Source organism: Phycodurus eques, chromosome 1 (assembly GCF_024500275.1).
Source record: "Phycodurus eques isolate BA_2022a chromosome 1, UOR_Pequ_1.1, whole genome shotgun sequence".
Classification (NCBI taxonomy): Eukaryota; Metazoa; Chordata; class Actinopteri; order Syngnathiformes; family Syngnathidae; genus Phycodurus; species Phycodurus eques.
In genome coordinates, this window is record NC_084525.1 from 19,894,781 (window position 1) to 19,911,975 (window position 17,195).

Consider the following 17,195-nt stretch of genomic DNA (forward strand, 5'->3'; position numbering starts at 1 on the left):
ATTTTTATTTTTTTACAGATCAGTGCAGTGCAATTACTCACCTGCACATCTGTGATACCGTCCGCTTTATAGGCTAATTAATTTAAATGTGGCAACAGTAACTCACAGAAGGCCAATCGGGCTGTTGTTCTTAGCAGAAAAGGAAATCTTACTGAGTACCTTACCAGTTTAAAACATAAGTCACAGTCAGAGTTTTATGAAATAAATTCACAGATATCAACCTTAGCCCGACGAATAACTAATGCACAAACTCATAACAATATCGACAGGAACAAATGCAAGAGCATCAAACATTTAGCTTGATTTTCAGTTAAAACATCACCACAATGAATTCTGAAGATCCATAATGCTTTTTGGTGACTGCCTTGCCAGAACTGTGAGTGTGAGGAATGGTGCCGTGTCACATTAGTGTGCTATAAGAGATCATAAATGTATGTTTGCCATTTTTAAGCTTATTTGCACTGGAACAAAAACCAAAAATATAGCAGTAATGGCACTACTGAGTGAAAATGTTTTGGGCGGGCAACCTGTGTAATTTTGAGTGAGTTTTTTGTTTGGTGGTGTGCCGTGAGATTGTTTTGATGTAAAATGTGTGCCTTGGCTCGATAAAGGTTAGGAAACACTGTACTAGAGGTATACTGCTGCCCCAATGCATGCAGGGCGGCTGTCGCATCAAAGCGAGTCAAGCTGTGGTGCTCGGTGGAAACAGGCTTTTTGCTGCGTTTGTATGTACTCGCCTGGCAGCATGACAAATCAGTCACCTCACTTCTTGTGCCATGGTATTTATCAGAAGCATCTCTTTACCTCCTCCTTCTTCAACTTTCTTTTGGTTGTACTTCAGTCTCTAGAAGATCTGGAGGTGGCGAAGTGTAAGAAGAAGAAGGAGAAGATGGGCCTGGGCTCTTTGTCGCGGGTCTTTGCCCGAGGAAAGCAGCGCAAGTCCCTGGACCCGGGTCTGTTTGATGGTACTGCAACACCTGATTATTACATAGAGGAGGACGCAGACTGGTAAAGGCCACACAGAGATCCTCTGTGGAAATGATCAGAGGACGGCGTTGTGTTTATGTGTGCGTGAGAGAGAGCATGTATGAAGGTGTGTGGGTGTGACCTAGCACATTGCACCTGTATTAATGTACATCCCTGTAAAAGAGCGCGACAACATGGTGGACATTACTTTCAATTCTCTATTTTGATTTTCACTCAACTGCAAACTTGAAGGACTGCTGTACGTGAAAATAACGACAGTTGACGTGCACTTTGTGTGTGTGTGTGTGTGTGTGTGTGTGTGTAAATGTCTCCTTGTCCTGAATGCCTTTTCTTATTTTTGATATGTAACCCTGACTACCTTTTAACTCTCCCTCGTTTACTGTCTTGCTTGGTTCACCCCCACTCCTTTCACACTGCCATGATGATGACAGTTTTCCCGTGGGCGACATGTAGATCAAATCCATCCCATTCTGTATACAGTCAGAAAAAATGCGCAAGCATCTCTTTCAGCGGAATGAATCCACCACTCAGGGCACTTTGCTGCCTAGCAACACGAGGCCCAGCAGGAATTGTGGGAAATGTGATTTCTATCTGTTCAGATAGAAGCGCTTGTACGTGCCATATTGTGCCATGCATGCACATACTGTAGCTCCTGTCCCACAACGCATGCGACTCTGGCTCCACTGTCCTTAAGATAAACTAACAACTGTCTACTTTAAGAAAAGAGAGGTCAGTTACTCCCGCCTCACTCTTGGCTCCAATTGTGAAATGGTTAGGAACGTCATCCTTTCTAAATAAACAAGTGGAGGGATTCTTTACAAAATTAGAAACACAGTGACTGAGGAAACATTAATGGGAAGCAAAGGCAACATTTTTTAATTGATTACAAAAATATTGTTGTGCATGCAATAATAGAGTGCTGCTGAAAGGTTTATACATTTCTACATCCAGTGGAAACTCTATGTTCGCACGTCCTAATTTCCATGTCATTTCAGTTTTTTACGATTGTTTTCAGCAAAAATTTGTTCCAGTTTTCATACATCCAGTCAGTTTTCGTATAGTTAAAAATGGTCCATACCAAACTCATCCCACCTGCCCACATGACCCTCGATTCATTTCCTGGAGTACATCGCCCACACAAAGCATCTAATGTGCGTGCACAATTTTTTTATTGTTTTCCTGTTGCGTGAGCGTCACCCTGCACATTAATGGGAAACATTTCTCCGTATTTATTGAATGCGGCTGTTCAATAGGCCAATATGGGGCCCAAAAAAATTATTTGCGCCAGATGACAAAATTCAAGAAATAACTCATAGCGAAGAACGAAGACTGGTGTATTAGCCTTCCAAACAATAACCTCTCATCCTCCCTCTTTGTCCTTCATACTCTTTCAAGAATCTTCAATAATCATGTTTTTTATAATGTTCATTAATCCATTTCATTAGTCAATTATAGTTCACATTATTTTTTTATGTTAAACTATAGTTGTTGTCTATAAAATGTCTTTTTTATTAATATTTCTGAGTGTATAGAACAGATTACTTGATTTACATTATTTCCTATGGAAAATATTGTTTCAGTTTTTGTATGATTCAATTTCAGTTAAACATTTTGGAACGGATTCATCTTGAAAACTGAGCAGGTGTGCCGGAGCCTATCTCAGCTGACTCTGGGCGAGAGGCAGGGTACACCCTGAACTGGTCGCCAGCCAATCGCAGGGCACATATAGACAAACAATCATTCACACCTACGGGCGATTTAGAGTCAAACATTAACCTACTATGCATGTTTTTGGGATGTGGGAGGAAACCGGAGTACCCGGAGAAAAGCCACGCATGCACCTGGAGAACATGCAAACTCCACACAGGCGAAGACGGATTTGAACCTGGGTGCTCGGAGCTTTGAGGCAGATGTGCTGAGGCAGATGTGCTAATCAGTTGTCTACCTTTGTCTACCGTTATTTAATATGCTAAAGATTAAAGAAGATTATTAAAGAAAGAACACAGTATCAAATGTCCTAGTTAATTGAAGTAATTAACACTGCCTTCCACATTTTTGTACCAGGTCCTTTTTTTTTTTCTTCTAACGATGGATGCACCAAGCAATGATTTGGACCTGTGTGGGTGTTAAACACTTTCACCCTTAAAAGTTTGGGTATTGAAACACATGCCCACAGGAAGAAAGAAAGAGGAAGAAAAAAAAAAAGCAATTAAAGTTGTCCCAAAGGGTAACAATGGCATTTGTTCAAGTGAAAGCCAATGACAGTGGTCAGATAATTTGCATGCTTTTGCGGGATAGAGCTGGAGTTTGCACTGCCTCGCCCCCAGGAAATCTCTTCTCTTAATCTAATCTCACTTTCCCCTGCACCACTACTGACTGCACACATTACTGAGTGTGTGCAGCAATGGGAGCGTTCAACACAAAGCTTACCCTATGAAACTTCACCTATAAAAGCAATTATGTATTGGATTGTATGCATAAGCAGCCCCACATATTTCATGAAATATTAAGGCTTTCGTTTTGTTCTCTTGCCAACTTTCAGAAGAATCGAAGAGGTCATTTTAAAGTTTTTGAGCCTGTCTGTGTTTTTTGTTTTGGTTTGTTTTGTTTTTGCTCAGATGCTTTACTTGGAAATGAGACAACAATACAAAAAATGAATATTATTGAAAAATTATCTTAAAATGGCAGCGGTTCAGCAGGGAGCTGATCTTCAGTTGTAAAGTCCTGAGATGTGTACATGTATCATTTTAAAAGGCATGGTTAAATTAAAGAAAAAGAATCACAGGGGAGAAATAAGATCAAAATAAAATGAGATTATTTTATAATAAAAATAAATCATGTTGAATTTTCATGTGGCTGTCCTCTCTTTCCCTGTGTGTTAATATTTGTGTGTGTTCATTTGTCCCGACTCTAATCCTGTGTGCCTTGTGTGTGCATGTGTACAAGGATGCTTTCAAATGGCCTCCTTTCCTCTCCTTCCAAACGTTAGCGCACGTTTTCGCCGTTCTGCTCTCTGGCCTTGCAATCGGAGATGACATTGAGAGGGAAAGGACACCATGCTGGAAACACGTGACGTACTGTAACTCGTTTGCACTAACACAGTGATTCTCAACTGTTGTCACCCTGGGACCCACATTTTCCAATTTTCACCAAGTCACGACCCGCTTTTGTACAAGTGAAGAGCAATAAAGAAAATGTGAATTTGAAAACAGACTAATCACAAAAAGTTAGGTGCATTGGGCTTCCGATTGAAATTTCAAGCATGAACCTAAAATGCACGATAACCTTTCCAGGTGAACTTAATTTGACACTGGCTAAACTTTTGAATGCACGTCTAACTCTTCCATGTTCAGTTCTTTTGGCACAGCTTGCTATTCATGGCCGAAAAAATAGCCAAATGGAAAAATTCACAATATTTCTTTGCGCCATTGGTCAATAGATTTTTCCTCTCAATTAGAATTGGTATTTTAACAGTCCTCTTCATCATGCCGTTCACATTTTGACATTGTGAGATCAAGATGAAAAAAGGCCACTGATCTTAGAATGTCAGCATGTTATCAGCCGGTTGGAAAAAAAGAGAGTTGAAAAGTCCTAGAAGTGAATGTCCTTGGAAATGTATTGGTCCATTCATGCATCTAACACTTGTCTGGAAATTGCCGTTCAGCTCCTTGTTAGAGAACAGCAAGTTGTGCCGAAAGTACAGTACTGAAACATTGAACTGTTGGACGTGCATTCAAACGTTTAGAGAAGGTCAAGGTCACCTGGAAAGGTAGTGCATTTGAGGTTCATCCTGAATTTTCATCTTAAAGCTGAAATATCCCTAACCTTTTGTGTCGTGATTGTTTTTATAAACATAACTACACATGCTTCCATGTTAAAAGAGCCTTTTAGAGAACCTTATTAAAATACTGAGGCTGAACATGACAACTGCATGTACAAAAATACATTTACTGTAGTAAAATTGACTCATCAAAATAAAGTCACAAAATTTCACTCATATCTTGGCACTAACCTATACTTTTTTAGGAAAGTCCCTTACCATTATAATGTGTTCCGTGTGGGAGATTAGTGAGGCACACCAATTACGAATACATTTACCATAACCCCAAGTAATAATATTTTCCAAATAAAAGTCTGACCTGGGATGCATATCAAATATTTTACTGCGAAGGGTCCTTGTTTTTCAATGGAGTTCTGCTCCTATGGCAGCGACATAACCCAAATTCAGAAGGCTAAGTCGTACTCATAAATTTCGTTAATGAAAAATGGTAAATACGGTGGTAACTGAGCGTGCCTACTTTTGGCACATTTCCACTTACACCACTGCGCAAACTAGTTCTTTGCTCACCATTCGTCACCTCGATTTCGAAACCTTTTATGTCGGTACTGTCAAAAACAGTGGACCCCCTGTAATTTTTGTTTACTACCGGTCCACGACACACCGATAATGGTTTCCTTGACCCAGTTTTGGGTCCCGACCTTCCAGTTGAAAATCGCTCCTCTAACACTCTGATAGAGAGCTTTTCTACATTTTCCACAGAACACAGTGTCGCATTCACCCGATTTTGTGCGAAGAAGACGGGCCACCAATTTTGGTTGGATCCATTTTTAATCTTGTATGTTGGTAAGAAATTGTAACATGAGCAAATATTGGTATCTGTTTCTTCAATTTGGATGATGCGGGTGCTTCAAATATTATGTTTGATTGAGGTACATGAGAGGGAAAAACATGACAAACAGCTCTCAGTACAGTACATGTACAATTGAAGGGTGATCAGTGGGACAGATAGTGTTGTCGTTTAAGATCATCCAGTTTTCCCTCTCGCCACAGATTCCTCTCTGCTGTAGCAACTACAAAAAAAAATCTGAGTTTTCGCTGTAATGATTTAAAAAAAAAAAAAAAAGATTTTTTTTTCTTGATTTTCATCAGGTTGCTGCATATCCTCATAATTCCTCATCCTTTACACTAATGAGGACACGACATATAGAGAATGGATAAATGGAATGTAACTAACCACAACTAAAGCTGTAACACTTTTTTAGGGTGTGTTTAGGTGACAGCAGGGTGCAACAACACTTGTCGGGATGTACAGTGCATCTGGAAAGTATGCATTACCCTTCACTTTGTCCACCTTAAGGATGTTACAGCCGTGTTCCAAAATGCATTAAATTCATCTTTTTTTCTCAGAATTCTACACACAACACATCATAATGACAATGTGAAAAATATTTTGGTTGAAGAGCATTCAAACTTAGAAGTCACGATGAGGCTATGAAACTCAGACCTTGGGCATATTTCCAAAATGAACAGGGTTCTTGTTTTACAGTAGTTGTTCAAATGTGGGTGGGTTGGGCACTGATGATGACCAGGTCGCTATTTTAAATTCATCTGAAATGTCCACCTTATGTAATTGGTATTATGTACTTTTGTACACGAGCTTATTGACGTTAGTTACTTAAGAGCATGTTTCAGTAGTGCTTCAGTTAATAGCCTCTCTTAACATGGTGAATGTACATGAAAGCATAATGATGAATGATCTATGTGAGTCGGTTAATATTGATTAATTTTGACCCTATTTGTGCATCTGTGATAAGTACAGTTATACAGTCATTTTGAGGAGCATTTTATGTGTAACTTAGTTTGGGTATCAAAGTGACGACACTTTATACACGGACAGGATAAAGCGCATTTATTTCATTTTCTTTTTTTAAATAAATGCCCTAGAGATAAGAACTTTGCAGTGGGGAGCTCATGACTCAGCTGTTCTACTTTATTGTCTGTTGGACAATTATTGGCCCCACATTGCCGCCTACTGGTGTAGCTGTTAGAACGTCACAATGAAAAAAAAGTCTCCCTTGCAGTGGAATTTTAACCCTTTGTAAGGCAGTACATTTAAACAAAAAGTGAAACTACAAAAAAGTACTGCAACAATTCTGGGTTTAAAAATGTTCAAATGCTCAAACTCGGGCTGAGATTGAAATGGAAATTATTCATAAATCCTGCACTGTAAGGAAACCTTATCAGATTCCGAATTATATTCGATTTAATAGATAAAAGTTCAAACAAACAAATAAAGACAAATATTCAACAATTATTTGTCAAATACAATTAATAATAAAAGCTTATTACTAAAATTGTGCTTGCCATAATATAATAACATTATTATTATTATTGTTATTATTTGTATTATTATTAGTAGTAGTATTAATTGACTAACATTATATCAATTACATTCTTATATCTACAGCAGAGATGGGCAAAGTATGGCTCGCGGACCACTTACATACATTACATTAGCAAGAGTATTGTAATATTTGTTGTATTAATTTGGACATTTTTTCTTAAAAGGTATTTATACATGTATTCTTTATTTATCTCAAATGATGGGTTAATTTATTGTAAATAATTTTTAAAATTCTTATTTTAAACTGTAAAATAAGCATGCTGTATAACAGTAAAATATTTTATTGTTAGTCCTATTATACTTGGTTAATTAGCTATAATTAACTTAATCATAAATCTTAAAAATGAGTGAATTATTATTAAACTATTTTACACAGTTTATATTTAATATGTACTTTTATTAAATGCTTAATTGATTATAATTAAATTAATCATAAGTAATAATATTAAAATTGAGAGTCATTTCTTATGTAAAACTGTTAATTTTAATGAGAAAATAACTATTTTTCCTTAATTTTGTATTGATTTCATTAAATAATTGATTAGTTAATCCGAAATTTAAAAAATGAAATAATAAAAAAAGTAACTCATATTTTAGATTTTTTGTTTGTTTTTAACACAAATAACGTAGCTTACTTGTCCATTTAAACAAATATATAAATAAATAAAATCCAGTGTGAACCTTGAGCACAAATGTTTGCCCACCCCTGCTGTAGAGAAACTTTGTGTTATGTCAATGGTCGCTAGGCCCACGATGCCACCTCTGCCCTCACTCACACTGCCAACCACAACACCCCATCCCCCCACTCCCCCTCCCCCTATTCACCCACTCACCCAGACTGTGACAGCCTCGCTAGCCCCACCCGCCTCAGCCTCAGCTTGCCGGATGGCGCCGAGGAGCAGCTAGACCGCCTGCAGCTGGTGGAGCTGGCCAAGAGCACGCCCATGTCCCAGTGGAGGGCGGGCACCGTGCAGGCCTGGCTGGAAGTTGTCATGGCGATGCCCATGTACATACGCAGCTGCTCGGAGAACGTCAAGAGTGGAAAGGTAAGGTATTCGTTGAACCCTTGTTATTCATGGGCGCAGTAGCTACCGAGTCCTGAATGAAGAGCAAAAATTCGTAATTGAGCCCCCCCCCCCCCCGCAAAAAATATAGGTATATGTAATTGCCTATAGATGCCACAAGTTGGCGACAGAGCACTACATGAACCCCCTCAACTCACTCTAACATTGTCCTTTGTCACCAGATGGCACTGAAAAACAGTGACTAGGTGAATTTGTCAGTAAATAGCGTAGGATGGGTTCCAAAAAAAATATCCAAATATAGTCAAATGCTGAACCGCAAATATATGGGGCTTTACTGTAAACCAATGGTTCTCAAACTGGGCTTCTTTGACCCTAGGTGTCCGCAAGCTGTAAAATGGGGGTTAGCGAAATTTGCAATGAATTATTGTAAACAAAAATTCAAGTGGATACCTCTGTATGGCAACCGGGGCAGCAATTAAAACTAACCACACCTTAGCCTTGGGCCAATTAAAAGCCCTGATATGATTGTGATGTTTCATATTAATCTGACATCTCAGCATGCACATACATTGGAAGCACATAGCTCGGGTCAAACGTTTCAAACATGATGATAAATCACTGCTTTACAACGTATAAATGGTTACCATAATGCAGGTGACGTATGCAGTGAGCGCTGTTGTGTTGACGTGTTTGTATTTTAGGTGTTATTGGGCCTAACGGATGAAGACCTGGAGCTTGGTTTGAGCGTGACCAGTTTCATGCACCGTCGTAAATTGCGTCTGGCCATTGAGGACTATAGGGAGGCTGAGGATGGAAGAGGGTGAGAAAGGCCTGACAAACCTTGCATTGAATTACATGGCATTCCATCTAATGGTCGGTTTTGGTATTGGTCCACACAGCATTTAGAAATACCACAACAGTGTTGTCTTAACATTTATAAATCAATTTGCTTTATTAAAACATATGCAGCCATCCATTTTTGGTACTTTTATCCGGTTCAGGGTCGCAGGTACTCTGGGCAAAAGACAGATTCCACCCTGAACTGGTTGCCAGGCAGTCACAGGGCACATATCGAAACAGGCAACCATTCACAATCACATTCACACCACCACTGAGGTGAAATGAGCCCATGCTGCCTGCACCAAAGTCAGCCGAATGTAACACTACAACATCAGTAAATAAAATATATCCATATTATTTTATATAGATGCCTAGTTTAGCCAAAGGTGGGCAGTGGGGGCTTAAATAATTCATAAAATTAACAAAATATTTTATTAATATAGTCAGCCAGGGCGGCACGGCGGACGACTGGTTAGAGCGTCTGCCTCTCAGTTCTGAGGACCGGCGTTCAATCCCCGGCCCCGCCTGTGTGGAGTTTGCATGTTCTCCCCACGCCTGCGTGGGTTTTCTCCGGGCACTCCGGTTTCGTCCCACATCCCAAAAACATGCATTGATTGGAGACTCTAAATTGCCCGTAGGTGTGAATGTGAGTGCGGATGGTTGCTTGTTTGTATGTGCCCTGCGATTGGCTGGCAAACAGTTCAGGGTGTACCCCGCCTCCTGCCCGAAGATAACTGGGATAGGCTCCAGCACATCCGTGACCCTTGTGAGGATAAGCGGCTCAGAAAATGGATGGATGGATGGTCAGCCAGAGCAGCAAGGAATACAAAGTTATCAATGTCCTTTCGTCATTATTCCTGTCACACTGTGTTGCGTGTTTTTGTTTCCAGACTAAGGACAAAAGTCCTGTTTTTGTTTTAATTCCCCATTTAAACATTTAAAAAAAAAAAAAAAAACACAAAGTCTTTCACAATACAGTGAACAGTATATCTGTGACCCGGAAACACGTCAGTCCCATTCTCTGCTTGCGTTGCGCCACAGTGCCAGTAATGAACAGTTGCCAATTCTGGAACTAACAGACTTTGTCAACGGCATTTGAAGTGGCAGGTGGAAAAAAGTTTTGGACACATTGTTCAGTCCTGCCGGTGCGTTTTATCGATATCCGTTATATCGGGGTCCGTTTAATCAATGGTTTCATTGTAAATGTCTATTTACTCTGTACATACAGTTCACACCGAATGCAAACATGTCTGTCTATTTGCATGCATACACAATGTAACTCTATGTCTGTCACGTACAAATATGACACAAACATGAGTCTAAAAGGTAAACAAACGGCTGAGGTGAGAGCCCACGGCCACGACTGACGCATATCCTGTCCCCGTGCAGATTGTCCAAGGCTGCAGACATGGACCACCACTGGGTTGCCAAGGCCTGGCTCAGCGACGTAGGCTTGCCTCAGTACTCACAGGCATTTCACACCCACTTGGTGGACGGACGTATGCTCCACTCCCTTACCCGCCGTGACCTCGAACGCCACCTCAACATCTCCAAAAAGTTCCACCAGGTCAGCTTGCTGCTGGGCATCGAGCTGCTGCACTCGCTTAATTTTGACAAGGACGTAAGTGGCAACACACACAGCACAACCTGACCTCTAAAACGAGGAGAATCTCTCACTTGAGTGAAAAGTGCTCGTTGAAATCCTCGCCAGGCACTGCAGGCCCGCCGGATACAGTCTGAGCACCAGAACACGGATCCTTTGGTTTGGACCTCCCACCGCCTCATCAAATGGCTTAAAGAAATTGACCTCAAGGTGAGGATAGAGAGAGTAACTGTAAACATGTTAGAACATTACAATTAACAAATTACAATTACAATTGTCACTAGACTTGGGCATAAGGTAGAAGTATTAAAAAAAAAGTAATATTACTATATGTATTGTATAGTGCAGCACACTGTTATTGTACATATGGAATGGTCTTTGGTACATTTTGATTGCTTTTTTAATCTACTTGTACAGAATACTTGAAACAAACTCAGTATATAGTCAAACAAATAAAAAATAATGGTTGATAATTACAAACAAATGGAAATAAAAGCAAAATAACCCTTGTTTTTGATTCATCTGGGATAGGCTCCAGCTCACACGTCACACTGTGAGGGTGAGGATAAGTAGTACAGAAAGTGGATGGATAATTACACATATTGTAATAAAATATTGGTTCTGGAACTTTTTAATTGTCATAATTTTCACATGGTTGCACTGCCTTATCATCGAGCATGTGGTGTCCATTTTGTCTCACAGTTAAAATGCTAGATTGGTTTTACTTAATCATAGAGGACAACTTTATACATTCCTACAAACAAAAGCATTTTACGCTGTTCATATCCAAAAGGCAGATCTTTCTTTTTAAAGAGCTTGACAAATGTATTCAAACACTGGAGGCCATTTCTTGTCTTGGAGACCACCCAGCACCATGACGTGCTTTAATGTGGATTCTTTCAATTTCATCAAGCTCTAATTTTCAAGAGCAACGGGCAATTTGAAACTGAATTCATTTCTTTTTGTGCCTAAATTTGAACCGGCTCACTGTGCTTGAATGAATCAAGCACAACATCCAACCACTAAAGCCTTTCTGACCGTCTGTGCAGGAATATGCGGATGGAGTCGTTAGTAGCGGTGTCCATGGAGCTGTCATGGTACTGGATCCCAGTTTCTCCAGTGACACCTTGGCCACAACAATGGGAATTCCCAGCAGCAAGCACATGGTTCGCAGACACCTCGAAGAAGAGCTGACAAATCTGATTGGCTTGGCCAGGTAAACACTTTAGCTTTTAGTTTTAGCCCCCACTTCCAATGAACTGTATGCACACATTGTTGAGTATTGTTAAGCAAGCAATGTTAACTTTGACTTGAACTTTGCAGGGCAGATGCCAAACAGGAGTTTGAGCGCTTAGTTTTGGGAACACCACCAACTCCCATTCGCCAAAACTCCCCGAGCAGGTCTCCCGGCTCTGCGAGTCGACACGCTGATGATGAGGGATCGCTGAGGAGGAGGGCTGTCAAGGTGAGGAACCCAATGACCTCATCTTGTTATTATCACCAAACACAATAATGTATATGTATTTATTTATTTACTTACATAACAACGTGGGTTAGGGAGGTTACTTACAAAATATATTTTATATTTCGAGTCACTGTCATTAGAAATGGATTAGTTATTTTACAATACTCCTGTCTCTGAACTTACTTCTGAGAGCTACTTTTGGCAAAACAACGTTTATATACTGATGGCCTTTAAGAAGAACAGATGTGATACAAGTGTTCCTAATATTAAAAGGCCTTTTTCTGAATCTAACATTAAGGCCTCTATTTTCCTGACTAGTGCAAATCCTACGTGGTGTAAGGGGGCGGGTTACGGCGAGTTGTCATAATCTCGCAGACGCGCGCAGCCGGTGCATTTAACAAGAGGGGCTGCCTGCGCCGGTGGCCGGAAACACAGCCGACTTTAATTGCCGCCAATAAGTGAGGCGCAGTGACGGTCTTGCGTGCATGGAGAGAGTGGTCCGTGTGGACATATTGTCACTTGCCCACGGTGTGACAAAAGACAACCCGATTACGTTGTAAATACAGGATGAGCTGGTGATAACTGGAGGTGACTTATATACTGTACTATGTGTCCGTGGACCTCGTGAATGTATGCCCACCGATGCACAATCATTCTTACATATGGACCCTCCATAGCTGCGTGCTGGCCAGTGGGTTGATTTAAAGAAATAAAAATGAGCTGAAAATGATGATGATATATTGTACACATTTTAACGCTTACAAAATGTGCACACACGTTCACGTCACATTCCTCAAACTCCAACTGAATCAACATAGACCTTTTATTTTGGGGAGTATTTACACTTCTACAAATATAGAGCCTTAAGTGTTTGAGCTTTATTACTTCATACTAGATTAAAAGAGCAAAGCAGAGTCTCTTTCATTCTCCTGATATGCTTTGACATGGACAACTTCCAGAGGATGTAGTGCATTTAGTCTTAATTCAACATCTGGCCCAGAAAAGTAAAAAATTAAATAAAACACATTTCACGTTTTACCAAAAACAAACTGAGTGACAATATGATTGAGCAGTGGTTCTTCTATTTTGCTATTGTGTTCCAAATTATTATGCATATGCTTATGTTTTTGTTTATTTTCCCAAATATTCGATGCAACTTGCAATGAATATTTTTTATCATCATAAACTTCAGGGGTTCTGCGCAACCAACTTCCACATTCGGCAAAACCGAATAAAGCATTTCCAAAGTGAGCCAAATTATTATGGACAAGTTTAAATAAAAAAGTTATAAAGAACCCTATAAAAAAAGGTATTTTTTTAAATTACAAAGACTTCTTTTTTTAAGCTATTTCGACCCCCCAGAAAAACATTTTTACCGATCAAGTTACATTTTAATATACACGGCCCTCTTTGATATCTATCACCTTAACAAGTCTCTCATCCATTTGACTGTCCATGTTTCTGCCTATATCTAATTTGAGGATGCAATAAGTTTTATTTTGAATTTGGACTTAATTTGATCATTTTACCATTACAATGTCACGTGATCAGTTCTTCAAACTGCGAGCCATCTGAAATGATGATGTTCCCGAAGACACCAGGAAAACCGAGATATTCTGGAAGGTGAGGCCTTTCATGAATCGGACAATCACAGGCTGACGCCTCCAGGCAGGACCTAGACGAACGATGATCTCATTCACGGGGGTATGTCCATCTGGCAGTATGTGCCACTCGAGCCGAATCCAGTGGGAATGAAGAATTTAGTGCTGGCATCAGTGGATGGAATAGTGCCAGACTTTGAAGTCTACCAACGTTCAAAGACACTAGGTTTGCAGGTGCAGGGCTCAGAAGGTTTGGGTTTAGGAACACTGGTCATCAAACATCTGTCCGAAACCCTGACTGCTGGCACTAAGGTGTATTGTGACCGCTTCGTCACCAGCACACAAGCTATAGAACACATGCTGAAAAATGAGGTGTACCTTAATGGTACAGTGATGAAGAACCAGGTTTCTCAAGCAATGAAAAAGCTACCAGATGACAAAACCCGGAAGCAGAAAGGAAGCAGTACCTCAGCCACAGTAACTAGGGCAGATGGGAAAGTATGCATTGTCAAGTGGTTTGAAATAAACTGTTTTATACGTTTTGTCAATAGACTCTTTTTGTGTCATACAGTAAGATCGACCCATTGTAGTCATATGTTTGACGTTATGAAACCAAATGGTTTTAGACTGGATCCAAAAGCAGACTGAGACAGAGGAAGCAGTTGGTAGGGGTTTTATTGGGGGTAGTGGGAGGTCTAGAATTCCAAGGCGTGAGGGTGGTCCATAGGAGCGTGCAGGAGGCTGGAGCATGAGCAAGTGAGTGAGCTTGGCAGTGTGGTTGGGGCGGGCAGCGTAGCAGGAGACACAGGAAGGCACTGGAGGAGGAGGAGAAAACAAAAGGGTAAGTATATGCGCAAGTAATCAGGTAATCTTCTTCCGCGAGCAAAATCGAGAACAAAGAGTCGGCCGGTGTTCCACGGAGGTGCGAGAATACTCTGGCGCTGGAACACTGAGACTGCGAGTCTTAAGTGCAGGCTGTGATGGGTGCTAATGGGAACCAGGTGCGCAGGTGAGGAGGTGATCATTGCCCGAGAGGGAGGGAGAGAGAGGAACAGAGCGCCGCCCACACTCCGCAGAGGACACTCAGGGCACTGATCATGACAATATGAGGACATTGATTTTTGAGAAAAATTGCATGAGAATTGTTTTCTATTACGGGACACACGGGTCTTCTTTTTATACCATGACAGGAAATTACCCAAATACACTTCATTGGTCCAAAATGTATTTATTTATTACATATAAAGAACCTTTGTACATCTGTGCCTGCGACGTATAATGACAGGCAGAACAATTAAATGCTCTTCCTCTAGATGTCAGGAGGTACTGTTAAGATGTTTATCCACCACTTTCCAATCATACAACAGAATGTCTTTGTAGTCACCTGAACAGGCCCAGGTTTCACTCCAAAGTGTATTTGCGAGTGAAGATCATTATTTCAGTATGTACTGTTTTTGTAACGTTTGATTTCAAATTTTAAATACGTGCCTTGGCTCAATAAATTTTGGGAAGCACTCCCTTAAATGATTGTTTTACATCAAAAATATAATAAATGTATTCGTAACATATTCCCCCCGACCCTGTAAACAGAACGTTTATTTTTGTTGCAGCCACCAACGGGGTTCAGCCCAAAGGCACGCAATGGGCGGGACTTGAGCTACCACAGCAGCTACGGTTCGCTACCTCATGAGGTCAGAGAGCAAACGCCTCCCAGGATACAAGGGAGCCCCGTCAGGGCTTACGCCAACATCGGGGTCACGAATGTGTGAGGTTATGGGAGTGCGACACGGCTACGCTGCACACGGTGCATGAAGAGGAATCTTTTGACAACAGATTCCACTTGTTTGTTCACGTGTCTGTTTAAAAGAAAACTGTGTCACATTGAATATGTGATGGTTTTAAAAAGAAGCAAAATATGGAGAACTGAAGCTTGTTGACCATTTTTGTATTTGTTGTTTATCTGGATTAATGGGATTTGTATGATGGATTAGTATTAAACAGGACACTGTCAATGTAAAATGATTATCATACATATTTCTTTGCAGCTCTGCTGTTTGTAAAGCCTTGCCAATGTAGCAAATCTCCAATAACAAAACATGTTTGTTGAATATAGTTGTATGTTTGATTGTCATCTTCATTTTGCCCACATACACACAGTTGTGTGACTAAAAAAAGACTGCAAAATGTGGATGAATGGTGAAGCTGTTTTCTTTTTTAAATCAAATACATGTGAGCTGTTACTGTTTGTATGCTGTGTTACAACCAGCAGGAAATGCAGGTGAGACACACGTGCTAAACGTGACACTAAATAGGAACGATGCAGCATCCTAAATCGATGATCTCAGATGGACGATGTAATAAAAATGACAATGACAGGATTTTAAAGATAACTGAATTCTGACATCTGTGGATCCACAGATTGTATTTTCTCTGTATTCTTTAACAGGTGATGGAAGGGCATTAAGGTTTCAACAAATAAAATAAAAAAATGGTTCATCCATTTACGCTGCAGCTCCATGGGGCATAGGCTATACTATCATTTGCTGATACTGTTTTCAGTAGCCACATGTAACCCCTTTCCTAATCGTGTTTAAAAGTTGTACTATTTGAAGAGAGAAATCTACTGTACCTGAAAAATCCAACGATGATCATATAGCAGGAAATTGACCTCATTGTGAAGGTACACGTCTTGGTCCTAGTTTAGTTGCCAATAATAATAGATGACAAAAAAAGAATTCAATGTCCATCGCAAAGTCAGCTGTGTTCACACACTCCCCTTTCAGGTACACACGAGCCATTTTTACACGGCATTTCCGGTAAACAGGTGCATCAGAGCTGGGATTTCGTCACCCGGGCCTTTCATACAGAACTCGTAGATGGGGGACGTTGCCTCCCATGTCCAAAGTGTGCGTTCACATAGCCAGTCCTGGTCAGCACGGTGAAATAATTCGAGCAGCATCAACTGCAATTGCTTTCAACTCAAAGGGTTGTGGACAATGCTTCTCAGGTGTAAAACTTCACACTCCAGTCGCAGCTGGGGATGCTCCACCTCCGTAACCCCCCTCATGCTATGTCGGAAGCTGGCAAATTCCTGGGTGGACTTCAACCCCCATCCCGAATCAGTTGCTGAAACACAGGATAGTGAGGCGGGAAAAAGCTTGGGATGGCCAGTGGCCACAGTAACCCTCCCTCTGCATTGTCACGTATCATCAAAGTTTATGGTAAGTACATATTTGTTGTATGTATGTTTTACAAAAAAAAGGTTGTTCTATTATAAAATCTATGTATTTTCACACTTGTTTGACATTATGCCATGCATGAATTTGACTCCAAAAAACACTTCGCTATACTTCGCTTCTGTAGAAGGGAGAGTAATTTTATTTCATTTTATTTTCATTCAGCCATATTATGCAACAGTTCACTTTTTCCCCCTCTCTTTTCTTTTTGTTTTTACACTTGTTTAACAGTTATGAATGGTTGTTTATGTGG

At 40.4% G+C, this 17,195-nt stretch overlaps 1 protein-coding gene across 6 annotated transcripts in view; it reads left to right on the forward strand.

Annotated features, from left to right (window-relative positions):
• The window catches only part of kazna (kazrin, periplakin interacting protein a), a 146,631-nt gene extending 130,685 nt beyond the window's left edge, over positions 1-15,946 (forward strand). For 5 of the 6 annotated variants that reach the window (XM_061681997.1, XM_061682004.1, XM_061682013.1 and 2 more), the window contains 8 exons: positions 842-965; positions 8,010-8,218; positions 8,899-9,017; positions 10,427-10,658; positions 10,749-10,850; positions 11,690-11,856; positions 11,964-12,105; positions 15,317-15,946. In XM_061681997.1, coding sequence (XP_061537981.1) covers positions 842-965; positions 8,010-8,218; positions 8,899-9,017; positions 10,427-10,658; positions 10,749-10,850; positions 11,690-11,856; positions 11,964-12,105; positions 15,317-15,475 — 1,254 coding nt within the window. In that variant the 3' untranslated portion in view covers positions 15,476-15,946. Of the gene's footprint in view, positions 1-841; positions 4,232-8,009; positions 8,219-8,898; positions 9,018-10,426; positions 10,659-10,748; positions 10,851-11,689; positions 11,857-11,963; positions 12,106-15,316 lie in introns of those variants that run through there. The other variant, XM_061682038.1, reaches the window with a different exon arrangement.
• The last annotated feature ends 1,249 nt before the right edge of the window (positions 15,947-17,195 follow it).